Genomic DNA, 14,895 nt, shown 5'->3' on the forward strand with positions numbered 1-14,895 from the left:
TTGGAGTAACCCTGGATTGTAAACTGTCATAGTCAAAACATATTGATACAACAGTAGCTAAAATGGGGAGAAGTCTGTCCATAATAAAGCGCTACTCTACCTTCTTAACAGCACTATCAACAAAGCAGGTCCTACAGGCTCTAGTTTTGTAGCACCTGAACTACTGTTCTGTCGTGTGGTCAGGTGCCACAAAAAGGGACTTAGGAAAATTGCAATTGGCTCAGAACAGGGCAGCACGGCTGGCCCTTGGATGGACACAGAGAGCTAACATTAATAATATGCATGTCAATCTCTCCTGGCTCAAAGTGGAGGAGAGATTGACTTCATCACTACTTGTATTTATGAGAGGTATTGACATGTTGAATGCACCAAGCTGTCTGTTTGAACTAGTGGCTCACAGCTCGGACACCCATGCATACCCCACAGGACCTGCCACAAGAGGTCTCTTCACAGTCCCCAAGTCCAGAACAGACTATGGGAGGCGCACAGTACTATGACTACATGGAACTCTATTCCACATCAAGTAACTGATGCAAGCAGTAAAATTAGATTTAAAAAACTGATAAAAATACACCTTATGGAACAGCGGGGACTGTGAAGCAACAAACATAGTCACAGGCACATGCATACACACACGATAACATACACACACGTACACATGGATTTTGTAGATATGTGATAGTGGTGGAGTAGGGGCCTGAGGGCACACAGTGTGTTGTGAAATCTGTGAATGTATTGTAAGGTTTTTAAAATGGTATAACTGCCTTAATTTTGGTGGACCCCAGGAAGAGTAGCTGCTGTCTTGGCAGCAGCTAATGGGGATCCCCTAATAATTACAAATACCTCTACAACCACTGTCAACAACTTTCTCATTTTCAGGGACTTTTCATTTAATGGAATTGACCCCAATCCTGCAACCCAAAATGTTAATGACCATAATACCAGAACGATCTTGTCAGCAACCAAAAGCAGCCCATATCCTTAGTGTGTTATACATACAGTGGGGGAAAAAAGTATTTAGTCAGCCACCAATTGTGCATGTTCTCCCACTTAAAAAGATGAGAGAGGCCTGTAATTTTCATCATAGGTACACGTCAACTATGACAGACAAATTGAGAATTTTTTTTCCAGAAAATCACATTGTAGGATTTTTAATGAATTTATTTGCAAATTATGGTGGAAAATAAGTATTTGGTCACCTACAAACAAGCAAGATTTCTGGCTCTCACAGACCTGTAACTTCTTCTTTAAGAGGCTCCTCTGTCCTCCACTCGTTACCTGTATTAATGGCACCTGTTTGATCTTGTTATCAGTATAAAAGACACCTGTCCACAACCTCAAACAGTCACACTCCAAACTCCACTATGGCCAAGACCAAAGAGCTGTCACACACCAGAAACAAAATTGGACACCAGAAACAAAAATTGTAGACCTGCACCAGGCTGGGAAGACTGAATCTGCAATAGGTAAGCAGCTTGGTTTGAAGAAATCAACTGTGGGAGCAATTATTAGGAAATGGAAGACATACAAGACCACTGATAATCTCCCTCGATCTGGGGCTCCACGCAAGATCTCACCCCGTGGGGTCAAAATGATCACAAGAACGGTGAGCAAAAATCCCAGAACCACACGGGGGGACCTAGTGAATGACCTGCAGAGAGCTGGGACCAAAGTAACAAAGCCTACCATCAGTAACACACTACGCCGCCAGGGACTCAAATCCTGCAGTGCCAGACGTGTCCCCCTGCTTAAGCCAGTACATGTCCAGGCCCGTCTGAAGTTTGCTAGAGTGCATTTGGATGATCCAGAAGAGGATTGGGAGAATGTCATATGGTCAGATGAAACCAAAATAGAACTTTTTGATAAAAACTCAACTCGTCGCGTTTGGAGGACAAAGAATGCTGAGTTGCATCCAAAGAACACCATACCTACTGTGAAGCATGGGGGTGGAAACATCATGCTTTGGGGCTGTTTTTTTGCAAAGGGACCAGGACGACTGATCCGTGTAAAGGAAAGAATGAATGGGGCCATGTATCGTGAGATTTTGAGTGAAAACCTCCTTCCATCAGCAAGGGCATTGAAGATGAAACGTGGCTGGGTCTTTCAGCATGACAATGATCCCAAACACACCGCCCGGGCAACGAAGGAGTGGCTTCGTAAGAAGCATTTCAAGGTCCTGGAGTGGCCTAGCCAGTCTCCAGATCTCAACCCCATAGAAAATCTTTGGAGGGAGTTGAAAGTCCGTGTTGCCCAGCGACAGCCCCAAAACATCACTGCTCTAGGGGAGATCTGCATGGAGGAATGGGCCAAAATACCAGCAACAGTGTGTGAAAACCTTGTGAAGACTTACAGAAAACGTTTGACCTGTGTCATTGCCAACAAAGGGTATATAACAAAGTATTGAGAAACTTTTGTTATTGACCAAATACTTATTTCCCACCATAATTTGCAAATAAATTCATTGAAAATCCTACAATGTGATTTTCTGGATTTTCTTTTCTCATTTTGTCTGTCATAGTTGACGTGTACCTATGATGAGAATTACAGGCCTCTCTCATCTTTTTAAGTGGGAGAACTTGCACAATTGGTGGCTGACTAAATACTTTTTTTCCCCACTGTAGTTAATAAACAATTCATAAGGAATTATGCACACTTTGTCCTCTGACTCATTTAAAGCAAATGTGTATTTACAGTGAGGGGAAAAAAGTATTTGATCCCCTGCTGATTTTGTACGTTTGCCCACTGACAAAGACATGATCAGTCTATAATTTTAATGGTAGGTTTATTTGAACAGTGAGAGACAGAATAACAACAAAAAAATCCAGAAAAACGCATGTCAAAAATGTTATACATTGATTTGCATTTTAATGAGGGAAATAAGTATTTGACCCCTCTGCAAAACATGACTTAGTACTTGGTGGCAAAACCCTTGTTGGCAATCACAGAGGTCAGACGTTTCTTGTAGTTGGCCACCAGGTTTGCACACATCTCAGGAGGGATTTTGTCCCTCTTCTCCAAGTCATTAAGGTTTCGAGCCTGACGTTTGGCAACTCGAACCTTCAGCTCCCTCCACATATTTTCTATGGGATTAAGGTCTGGAGATTGGCTAGGCCACTCCAGGACATTAATGTGCTTCTTCTTGAGCCACTCCTTTGTTGCCTTGGCCGTGTGTTTTGGGTCATTGTCATGCTGGAATACCCATCCACGATCCATGTTCAATGCCCTGGCTGAGGGAAGGAGGTTCTCACCCAAGATTTGACGGTACATGGCCCCGTCCATCGTCCCTTTGATGCGGTGAAGTTGTCCTGTCCCCTTAGCAGAAAAACACCCCCAAAGCATAATGTTTCCACCTCCATGTTTGACGGTGGGGATGGTGTTCTTGGGGTCATAGGCAGCATTCCTCCTCCTCCAAACACGGTGAGTTGAGTTGATGCCAAAGAGCTCGATTTTGGTCTCATCTGACCACAACACCTTCACCCAGTTCTCCTCTGAATCATTCAGATGTTCATTGGCAAACTTCAGACGGGCCTGTTTATGTGCTTTCTTGAGCAGGGGGACCTTGTGGGCGCTGCAGGATTTCAGTCCTTCACGGCGTAGTGTGTTACCAATTGTTTCCTTGGTGACTATGGTCCCAGCTGCCTTGAGATCATTGACAAGATCCTCCCATGTAGTTCTGGGCTGATTCCTCACCGTTCTCATGATCATTGCAACTCCATGAGGTGAGATCTTGCATGGAGCCCCAGGCCGAGGGAGACTGACAGTTATTTTGTGTTTCTTCCATTTACGAATAATCGCACCAACTGTTGTCACCTTCTCACCAAGCTACTTGCCGATGGTCTTGTAGCCCATTCCAGCCTTGTGTAGGTCTACAATCTTGTCCCTGACATCCTTGGAGAGCTCTCCCTTTAAGAGTGTGCTCCTAATCTCAGCTCGTTACCTGTTTAAAAGACACCTGGGAGCCAGAAATCTTTCTGATTGAGAGGGGGGTCAAATACTTATTTCCCTCATTAAAATGCAAATCAATTTATAACATTTTTGACATGAGTTTTTCAGAATTTTTTTGTTGTTATTCTGTCTCTCACTGTTCAAATAAACCTACCATTTAAATTATAGACTGATCATTTCTTTGTCAGTGGGCAAACGTACAAAATCAGCAGGGGATCAAATACTTTTTCCCCCTCACTTATTCCACCATAACGACAAACGCGTATCCACCACTTATTAAATGCAGCAGCAACCTCATGAGTGAGTCAGCATTGCATTCCAGCTCAGGTGATATCACCCCTCCCCCCTCTCACCCCATCCATCAGCAGAGGAGGAAAAGTGCTGGGGGGGAGGGGAGGAGTGCGGAACACACAGGCCTCCCAACCAATCACTGCCACCCCCGCTGCCTTCCAACCAATCACTCCCCATCTTCCACTGCCTCCCGACCAATCACTTCCACCCCCGCTGTGCTGCTTGCATCACGTTGAGAGGAGCATGCCAGGTGGGGAAGATCATACATCAGCTCCCTTAATACATCAGCTCCCTCTATCTCTTCATCCTTCTCTCTATCTATCCATCCAATTTGTTTTGGAAGATAAGGCTTCACTATACCCACTGAGGAGTTTTTCATTCCACTGGGCGAAAGAGATCGGAAGCCCCCCTGAAACATGTGATCTCTCTCCACTAGACTACAGAGCCCTCAGTGAAACATGTGCTCCATCCAATCTCTCCCTCCCTCCCGCGCTCTTTCTCTCTGTGCGCTAGGTGACTGGCATCTCCCTCTAACACATGTCCTCTGACAGAGATCCCAGCTGCTGTTATGCAATACCCCCACACTCAAGAGGACATCTTTCAGAGCATACGCCCTCTCTATCCCTCCCTCTCCTGCCGTAGTGCTTTTATCCAGGGCAAGATGTGGAGGCTCTCTCTGTCTCATGTGTCTCTCCCTCTCTCAGGGGCTCTCACAGAAACAGGGCTGCTTTTATCTTTTCAAATAAATACTGAGAGCGATCCTGTTGCAGTGTTGCTGCTGCTGCCTACACACTTGAGTTTTTGAAGCGCAGTAACGAGCAGTTTTTCTCCTGTTTAGTACCTATTCTCTTCTGATCCGTGATGTCCTGTTCTGGTTCTACAAAAGGCTTGAGCTCGTCCTCCTCTGATCCCACGTTGATCCAGCGGTCCTTCATGATTTGCTGAAAGAAAAATAAATAGTCCTTATAAAATATTGTCCTTATAATACAGGCCTGGGTCCTCTTAGTACAGGGTTCCATCATCATGATCACTGTCATACGTATACATGGATGCAGGGGGATGTGTGTGACGTAAGGTACCCTCTTAAATCCACTTTCACCCCATTGAACTCAAATAAAGTGAATTGTGGTTTCCTTGAAAAAGATTGGATAGAGGTTTCGGTTTGAAGCAACGCTCCGCTGTTTGAAAGCAGAATCGCCATTTAAAGTCAGTCTCATGTAATTTTCAAACAAACTCGCCAATCAATCGGACCGTCGTGTATGATGGGTTTACAAGATAATGACAATAGGAAACGTGCAACCACGATGCCGATACCTGTTCTAAATGACATCTTTCAATGCAAGGTTGTATCTAATCTGAACTTCTGGTGACAAGAGGGATGAGGATGGATTCTAACACACATAATGTGAACACAGAAACTAAGACAATGTCTGTGCTGTGCTCAGAAACAAAAATGATAAAAATAAGAGTGATTATGAATGATGTATTGTGCCAACAGTGGAGAGAGATAAAGATAAGGGAGAATATGTAATCAGCACAAAAAGAGAGTGGTGGGAGGAGTGTCGAGCAGATGCCAGGCCGAGGAGTGGTGGATGGAATAAAATGCTCTGGAATGCCATGGCGGAGTGAATAAAGAAGTGAAGAATATTCACATTTTCGCTGTCCTCCTTCACCTCGAAAGTCCCCCGCTTGGCCGGGTTGAGCACCAGGAAGCGCTTGAGGAGGTTCTCGCAGTCTGTGGACATGTAGAAGGGGATACGATATTTCCCCCTCAGAACCCGCTCCCTAAGCTCCTACAGAGAGACAGACAGGGAGAAAGAGTGAATGAGACAGGAGTGAGGACATCTTTGAAATTGTGAGTTGTTTATATAAAATTGTACCCAATTGTTTAATTGACTATGAATCTGCCAATGACAAAGGAACTGAGGATGGAAGTATTTTTGTGATAGTCTTTTTACAGACCTTGAGGTTCTGCCCATCGAAGGGCAGCGAGCCGCTGACCAGTGTGTAAAGGATGACCCCTAGGCTCCAGACGTCAACCTCGGGTCCGTCGTACTTCTTCCCCTGGAACAGCTCTGGGGCGGCGTAGGGTGGGGAGCCACAGAACGTGTCCAGCTTGTTCCCCATAGTGAACTCATTACTGAAACCAAAGTCTGCTATCTTAATGTTCATGTCTGCATCCAGCAGCAGGTTTTCTGCCTAGAGACACAGGAGGGAAGGGAGAGAAAAACTGAAGTAAGGATGAGGTGAGAGATAGCAGTGAAATCGAATAGATAGAGGTAACAGACCACCTGGGTCACAGGTAAAAGCAAATATTTGAATAACCCAAGGACTCATGATAACAGTAGAGTTCCAATAAGATATAGAGATGTCAGAGGCACAAAAAAATCTACTGATGCCTCTGAAGATGGCCCTTTACAGAAAACCCCCTCACAAAACAAAGTGCTCTGCAAGTCAAAGTTAGTGTCGTGTTTAAAGTTTAACTGTGTTTCCTCCTCTCCCCAGTGACACAAACATACAGGGTGGAGATGGCTGCTCTCTGCTCTCACATCTCTGTCCTCATGGATCATTCATGAAGCTCTACAGAGGAAGCAGAGTGTGGACACGCGGCTGCCGCCAGCGGAGAGGAGATGGGAGCTCTGAACAGAGTAACTCCCACGGAGGTCGACCCACTCACGCTAACCGAGATTCAAATACAGGAGCATCAATATTTATTCTACATGTGGCAGCATAACGGAGGTTGACTAAATGGAATGGTCCCTTTAAGTGAGTATATTGTGCAGCAGAGAACATGTGAGCAGGTAAAAAGCCCGCCTCCAGCCACCTGACTTCATCCTCCCCCTCCCCTTCCCCACACACACATACACCCCCTTCACCCGTCCACCCAGCCTGGCCCTCACTGGTTCCTTACCTTCAGGTCTCTATGGACAATGTGCTTCTGGTGGCAGTACTGCACAGCAGATATGATCTACATAGAAACAGATAGACAGACAGTTACGGTCTTCCACCTGACACTGTTTTCACAACACCCCCTGGGTGAAGGATGTGGTGAGGAGATGTGGTGTAGAGTGAGACGATACAGCTAGAGACACAGAGTATCTCAGACACAAGGTGTAGACATGACATCTCTAGCTGGGAGAAAACTGTCTCCTCTCTTCCTGTGTGAGCATCTGTTCTAAATGTATCAGTGTATCAGTGCCCCCAGTGAAACTCTGCAGTAAGATGAACCTGCAGTGAGACCAGGGAAGTAGGAAGCTATAGCCTAGACTTTGTTGAGTGTGCCTGTCCTTCCACTGCAGAGCACTGTGTGTAGGCAGCACATCCCCAGTGTTTCACCGTCAGTGACAGAGAGAGATAAGTGATGAGGGGAGCTCTGTGTTTTGTCACTTCTCATAACTCCACAGTGATAGCAGTTTACCCTGGGTGGGTCTTGACACTGACTAGTGATGTATGGCCAGGCAGGGTGTGAATCCAGCACACTGCGGGTAAAGTCCTGTACCTACCTGTCTAAATTTAGCCCTGGCCTCTTTTTCTTTCATCCTTCCGTGTGCAACAAGGTAGTCGAAGACCTCCCCTGCAAGACAAACACAAAAGTAAGGAGCTGAAATTAAAGGACGCATATTTCAAAGGGAAATTTTTTTTAAAAACGTCAACATTCAGACAGTACATCAAATGAGATCAATGTTTAAAAAAGATAGTCAAAATAAAATCAAGAACTACTTTGAAAAACAGTATGTGGAGCATGTGAGCCTAACTGCTCCTCATGCCTTCAGAGGGACACAGAACTCTAATTAATATACTGTAGTTCTGTCCTGAAGGCACAAGCTTCTGAGTATGGCTACAACATCAGAGGCTTTCCTCAGCCCACACACCTGGGGGGGGGGGCCCAGCATCAACACAACTCTCCCCATAAAACCTCTAGTTCTGCATCCTCGAAACCCTCCCACACACACTCAGTGTTGACCTGCGAAGGCAGGGAGTAAGTGTGTGTGTTAATGTCCGTGTGTGTGTGTCTCTTGGCCCTCCCGCCCAGACCAAGCTCTTCTCTGTCCTGGCACCCCAATGGTGGAACCACCTTCCCCCTGAAGCTAGGACAGCAGAGTCCCTGCCCATCTTCCAAAAACATCTGAAACCCTACCTCTTCAAACAGTATCTTAAATAATCCTCCTCCTCACTTCGACCCCCCCCCCCCCACAAAAAATTATAAAAATAAATAAGACTTCACCAGCACTTGCACTTGATATGTTTCCTGTGTGACTCTTCACCAAGCCCTATGCCATCACAGCAGTTATGAGGGCTGAGAAGCCAAGGCATAATACTACTCACCTCCACTGGCATACTCCATCACCAGGTACAGCGTCCTCTCGGTCTCAATCACCTCAAACAACTTGACTGAGGGGAGACGAGAAAAATAACAATTTGTCTTTGGCCCACACTCAATAACCACTAATAAATTGCACCTTTCTGGCTCAACTTTGTAAAATGCTTGTCCTGGATAGCTCATAGGGCATTCAAGATGGTTCTAGGGAGTTTCTGTTCCTCAGTATCAATAGCAAGCTGTCGTAGCTTAAAGCAAGGAATCCAATAACTCACATTTTCTACTGCTGAAAGCCTTGAGAAAACTGAAGACATTTCTCATTTCCTTTTGTGTATTCGTGCCTGTGTGTGACCCAGTCACACTAACGCTTACCATATCTCACGTGTGCATATACTGTAGGGCACTCACAAGTTTATTGGGTATATACTATAAAATCAGCTTCCCTGCAGTGTTTTCCGTGAGCTGTTCTAACAGTCTCTGGATGAAGAGTGGCTGAGCTCCAGGGCTATATATAGCAGAGGTGGGATGGAGAAGCGGTTTTTTCTCTCTTTTAAATGGTTATCATTGTGCATGTCATTATAGTCAGATTTGAGAAATCATGACATGCGTGGGATACAAAATTAAACTAAATTAGCAGAGAATCCTGTCTCCTTCCCCAGCTGCAACAGTGTGTGTGTGTGTGTGTGTGTGTTCTGCTTACCTATATTTGGATGGTTTAAAAGCTTCATTATTCTTACTTCTCTGAAGAGCTGGAAGGAGAGAAAATAAATGAATTCATATTTCAGTGTTGGACTGGATGTGTCAGAGTCAGAGAAGAGAGACAGTAGGGAACCTTAGATGTCACAATTTTCAACTGAATTTGAGCAAGACGCGCACGTACGCACACACTAGACAAATGCTCCATAACCATTAGAGTGAGCACATAAGCAGAGTTGCGTCAGAGCCAAGTGCTATTTATGATTGTTCGCCCTTTAACTATAGCTAGCTGTGCTCCCATCCCCCCTTCCATCCATAAAATAATAAAAGTCATCCATCTTTAATGGAACAGGACACATTCCTGATGCTGTGCCATACATGTGCTGGCCTGTCTGGCTCCTACTGTGCGGCTGGCTTAATCCAAGACATAATAGTGCTGCAGTAGACATAGACAATGCATAAGAAGAGATACAGTATTTCACCATGTCTGGAACATACAGCTCAATGACATATCCTAACTGTTCACCCGAAGGTCCGTTAAAAACATGTTTTAACCACTCCTATAAAAATGGTAGACAATCAGATACTCAGCAAGAAGGTCTGAATTCACTATAACTGAAACAGGACCCAGGTGGCAAATATAAAGATCCAGTCCACCTAAAATACTGGAGGACCCTTGCACTTCAGTGTTGTGATGCCAAAATTCTAGCAAAATATATAGCGCTTAAAATTAAAAAGGTATTGTCAGATATTATTCATCCTAAATCAGGCAGGTTTTTTTTTACATGAGTGATCCATTGGAGATAATATAAGACAAGTACTGGACACAATAGAACACTAGAACGAATCTGGGAAACCAGGCCTGGTATTCATAGCTGATTTTGAAAAGTCCTTGGATAAAGTACGAATAGAATTTATAAATAAATGCATGGACTATTTTACATTTAGGAGAATCTCTTATACAATGGGTTAAAGTTATGTATAGTAAATGTATGGCTACTTCTCAGAAAGTATTAAACTGTCTAGAGGAGTAAAACTAGGTTGTCCACTATCGGCATATCTATTTACTATGGCCATAAAAATTGTTGCTATTAAAATCAGATCCAACAGTAATAAAGGGGACAGAAATCCAGGGCTTAAAAACAAAAGTGTCATTGTATGCTGACGACTCATGTTTTCTTTTTAATCCACAATATGGATCCCTGCACAGCCTCATACAGGATCTAAATAAATGTCCTAACCTCTCTGGAAGTGTACCATATTACGTATTGGATCGCAAAAATTTTACATTACCATGTAGTTTACTAATAAAATAGTCTGACGGTGAAGTGGAAATACTCGGTATTCCTATCCCGAAATAAATGATCTCAATAAAATACATTTTTTATAGAAAGATTTTGCTACCATGGAAAGGTACAGTGGCTTGCGAAAGTTTTCACCCCCTTTGGCATTTTTCCTATTTTGTTGCCTTACAACCTGGAATTAAAATGGATTTTTGGGGGGTTTATGTCATTTGATTTACACAACATGCCTACCACTTTGAAGATGCAAAATATTTTTTTATTGTGAAACAAAACAAGAAATAAGACAAAAAGACAGAAAACTTGAGCGTGCATAACTATTCACCCCCACAAAGTCAATACTTTGTAGAGACACCTTTTGGCGTAATTACAGCTGCAAGTCTCTTGGGGTGTGTCTCTATAAGCTTGGCACATCTAGCCACTGGGATTTTTGCCCATTCTTCAAGGCAAAACTGCTCCAGCTCCTTCAAGTTGGATGGGTTCCGCTGGTGTACAGCAATCTTTAAGTCATACCACAGATTCTCAATTGGATTGAGGTCTGGGCTTTGACTAGGCCATTCCAAGACATTTAAATGTTTCCCCTTAAACCACTCAAGTGTTGCTTTAACAGTATGCTTAGGGTCATTGTCCTGCTGGAAGGTGAACCTCCGTCCCAGTCTCAAATCTCTGGAAGACTGAAACAGGTTTCCCTCAAGAATTTCCCTGTATTTAGCGCCATCCATCATTCCTTCAATACTGACCAGTTTCCCAGTCCCTGCCGATGAAAAACATCCATGCTTCACTGTGGAGATGGTGTTCTCGGGGTGATGAGAGGTGTTGGGTTTGCGCCAGACATTTTCCTTGATGGCCAAAAAGCTCAATTTTAGTCTCATCTGACCAGAGTACCTTCTTCCATATGTTTGGGGAGTCTCCCACATGTCTTTTGGCGAACACCAAACGTGTTTGCTTATTTTTTTCTTTAAGCAATGGCTTTTTTCTGGCCACTCTTCCATAAAGCCCAGCTCTGTGAAGTGTACTGCTTAAAGTGGTCCTATGGACAGATACTCCAAACTCCGCTGTGGAGCTTTGCAGCTCCTTCAGGGTTATCTTTGGTCTCTTTGTTGCCTCTCTGATTAATGCCCTCCTTGCCTGGTCTGTGAGTTTTGGTGGGCGGCCCTGTCTTGACAGGTTTATTGTGGTGCCATATTCTTTCCATTTTTAATAATGGATTTAATGGAGCTCCGTGGGATCTTCAAAGTTTCTGATATTTTTTTATAACCCAAACCTGATCTGTACTTCTCCACAACTTTGTCCCTGACCTGTTTGGAGAGCTCCTTGGTCTTCATGGTGCCGCTTGCTTAGTGGTGTTGCAGACTCTGGGGCCTTTCAGAACAGGTGTATATATACTGAGATCATGTGACAGATCATGTGACTCTTAGATTGCACACAGGTGGACTTTATTTAACTAATTATGTGACTTCTGAAGGTAATTGGTTGCACCAGATCTTATTTAGGGGGTGAATACATATGCACGCACCACTTTTACATTATTTATTTTTCACCAATTTGGACTATTTTGTGTATGTCCATTACATGAAATCCAAATAAAAATCAATTTCAATTACAGGTTGTAATGCAACAAAATAGGAAAAACGCCAAGGGGGGTGGATACTTTTGCAAGGCACTGTAAATACTTGTCTATTTGTGGAAAAATCACCCTGATTAATTAATTATTTAGTCATATCACAGTTTACCTATTTACTGAAGGCCCTGCCTACACAGGGCAACTTGTTTTTTAAATTATATGAGCAAAACATATTCCACTTTATTTGGAACGGCAAGCCAGACAAAATTAAACGGCCCGATTTATATAATGAATATGAATTCGGAGGGCTAAAATGATTACATATTAAAGCATTGAACCTCTCACTAAAGTCTTCAGTCATGCAAAAGTTATTCTTAAATCCAAACTGGTTCTCAAGCAGTTAATAAGAATGTCTCACCCTATGTTCAAAAATGGCCTTTTTCCAGTTACTCAGATTACAACTTCTCACATTTCGGTTATTTGAAAATGAAATCATCTCCAAAATATCACTACTTTAACATTCAGTTTAACAGAACAAATATTACAACAAATATTATGGTTAAACTCAAATATAATAATTGATAAAAAAACAGTTTTGGAATACATTTTTTAAAATGGTATAATCTTTGTTAATGATATCATAAATAGGACTGGGGGAGTTATGTCCCACATGCAGCTAACACAAATATATAGAAACATCTGCTCTATCCAAAATGACATCCAATTGATTGCAGCATTTCTGCAAAAATGGAGGAGGCGAGTGGAAGGGGGAGGAGGTAAGGAACTTGTTTGTCGGCCCTGCATTAAAGACAAACATTTGTAAAAAATAAAAAATAATAAAAAATGTATACCAGTTCCATTTAAGGACCAAATAATTTTAAACTGTGCAGGTTCAGGAATGGCTGAAAAATCACTACATTTACTTAAAGCTATCTTTGCAAATAGCACTGATGGGTGACTTGAAAAGCCATGGTCAGTTGATCCATATAATAGCACTTTTTGTACAGGTGTTCATCTATAATTTAGTGGAAACTATGAGAATAGAAAGTTTCAGAACTTTTGTGAAACATCACAGCAGAGTTGAAAAATATTTGGCAAGTAGGAGTCAAGATTGGATGGTTTTTAGAGATAGATGGGAGGGGTTGAGGGTAGCTGAACGGTAAAAAAATTAAATAAAAAAATAGATCACTAATGTAAAATGTACCGTGTTCGTGTACCGTGTCAGTAAAATGTATATAGTAATAATATGCCATTTAGCAGACGCTTTTATCCAAAGCGACTTACAGTCGTGCGTGCATACATTTTTGTGTATGGGTGGTCCCGGGGATCGAACCCACTACCTTGGCGTTACAAGCGCCGTGCTCTACCAGCTGAGCTACAGAGGACCACATCTACACACAATACCACAAAATGACAGTGAAAACATGTTTTTAGAAATTGTTGCAAATGTATTTAATGAAATACAGAAATAACTATGTATAAGCTGGAAGTAGAAGCCTAAGTATTGTTGTTCATTAGTTTACTCCAATTAGGGGAGGTAGGGTTAGGGGAAAATAATATACACACTACTGTTCAAAAGTTTGGGCTCACTTAGAAATGTCCTTGTTTTCTAAAGAAAAGCAATTTTTTTGTTCATTAAAATAACATCAAATTGATCAGAAATACAGTGTAGACATGGTTAATGTTGTAAATGGCTATTGTAGCTGGAAACGGCTGATTTTTAATGGAATATCTACATAGGCGTACAGAGGCCCATTATCAGCAACCATCAGTCCTGTGTTCCAATGGCACGTTGTGTTTGCTAATCCAGGTTTATCATTTTAAAAGGCTAATTGATCATTAGAAAACCCTTTTGCAATTATGTTAGCACAGCTGAAAACTGTTGTGCTGATTAAAGAAGCAATAAAACTGGCCTTCTTCAGACTAGTTGAGTATCTGGAGCATCAGCAATTGCGGGTTCGATTACAGGCTCAAAATGGCCAGAAACAAAGAACTTTCTTCTGAAACTCGTCAGTCTATTCTTGTTCTGAGAAATGAACGCTATTCCATGCGAGAAATTGTCAAGAAACTGAAGATCTCATACAACGCTGTGTACTACTGCCTTCACAGAACAGCGCAAACTGACTCTAACCAGAATAGAAAGTGGAGTGGGAGGCCCCAGTGCACAACTGAGCAAGAGGACAAATACATTAGAGTGTCTAGTTTGAGAAACAGACGCCTCACAGGTCCTCAACTGTCAGCTTCATTAAATAGTACCCAGCAAAACACCAGTCTCAACGTCAACAGTGAAGAGGCAACTCCGGGATGCTGACCTTCTAGGCAGAGTTGCAAAGAAAAGCAATATCTCAGACTGGCCAATAAAAATAAAAGATTAAGATGGGCAAAATAACACAGACACTGGACAGAGGAAGATTGGAAAAAAGTGTTATGGACAGACGAATCGAAGTTTGAGGTGTTCGGATCACAAAGAAGAACATTTGTGAGACGCAGACCAAATGAAAAGATGCTGGAGGAGTGCTTGATGCCATCTGTCAAGCATGGTGGAGGCAATGTGATGGTCTGGGGGTGCTTTGGTGGTGGTAAAGTTGGAGATTTGTACAGGGTAAAAGGGATCTTGAAGAAGGAAGGCTATCACTCCATTTTGCAACGCCATGCCATACCCTGTGGACGGCGCTTGATTGGAGCCAATTTCCTCCTACAACAGGACAATGACCCAAAGCACAGCTCCAAACTATGCAATAACTATTTAGGGAAGAAGCAGTCAGCTGGTATTCTGTCTA

General features: G+C 42.9%; 1 protein-coding gene across 1 annotated transcript in view; it reads right to left on the reverse strand.

Moving 5' to 3' along the window:
* LOC311145844 (MAP/microtubule affinity-regulating kinase 3-like) overlaps positions 1-14,895 on the reverse strand; it is a 45,211-nt gene that overhangs the window by 18,060 nt on the left and 12,256 nt on the right. Inside the window, exons 4-10 of the mRNA XM_084182177.1 lie at positions 9,255-9,303; positions 8,563-8,628; positions 7,740-7,810; positions 7,148-7,204; positions 6,199-6,435; positions 5,889-6,029; positions 5,078-5,177 (exon numbers count right to left, since the gene is read on the reverse strand). Coding sequence (XP_084038303.1) covers positions 5,078-5,177; positions 5,889-6,029; positions 6,199-6,435; positions 7,148-7,204; positions 7,740-7,810; positions 8,563-8,628; positions 9,255-9,303 — 721 coding nt within the window. The remainder of the gene's footprint in view (positions 1-5,077; positions 5,178-5,888; positions 6,030-6,198; positions 6,436-7,147; positions 7,205-7,739; positions 7,811-8,562; positions 8,629-9,254; positions 9,304-14,895) is intronic.

Source organism: Coregonus lavaretus (genome assembly GCF_964263955.1).
Source record: "Coregonus lavaretus genome assembly, chromosome: 18".
Taxonomy (NCBI): Eukaryota; Metazoa; Chordata; class Actinopteri; order Salmoniformes; family Salmonidae; genus Coregonus; species Coregonus lavaretus.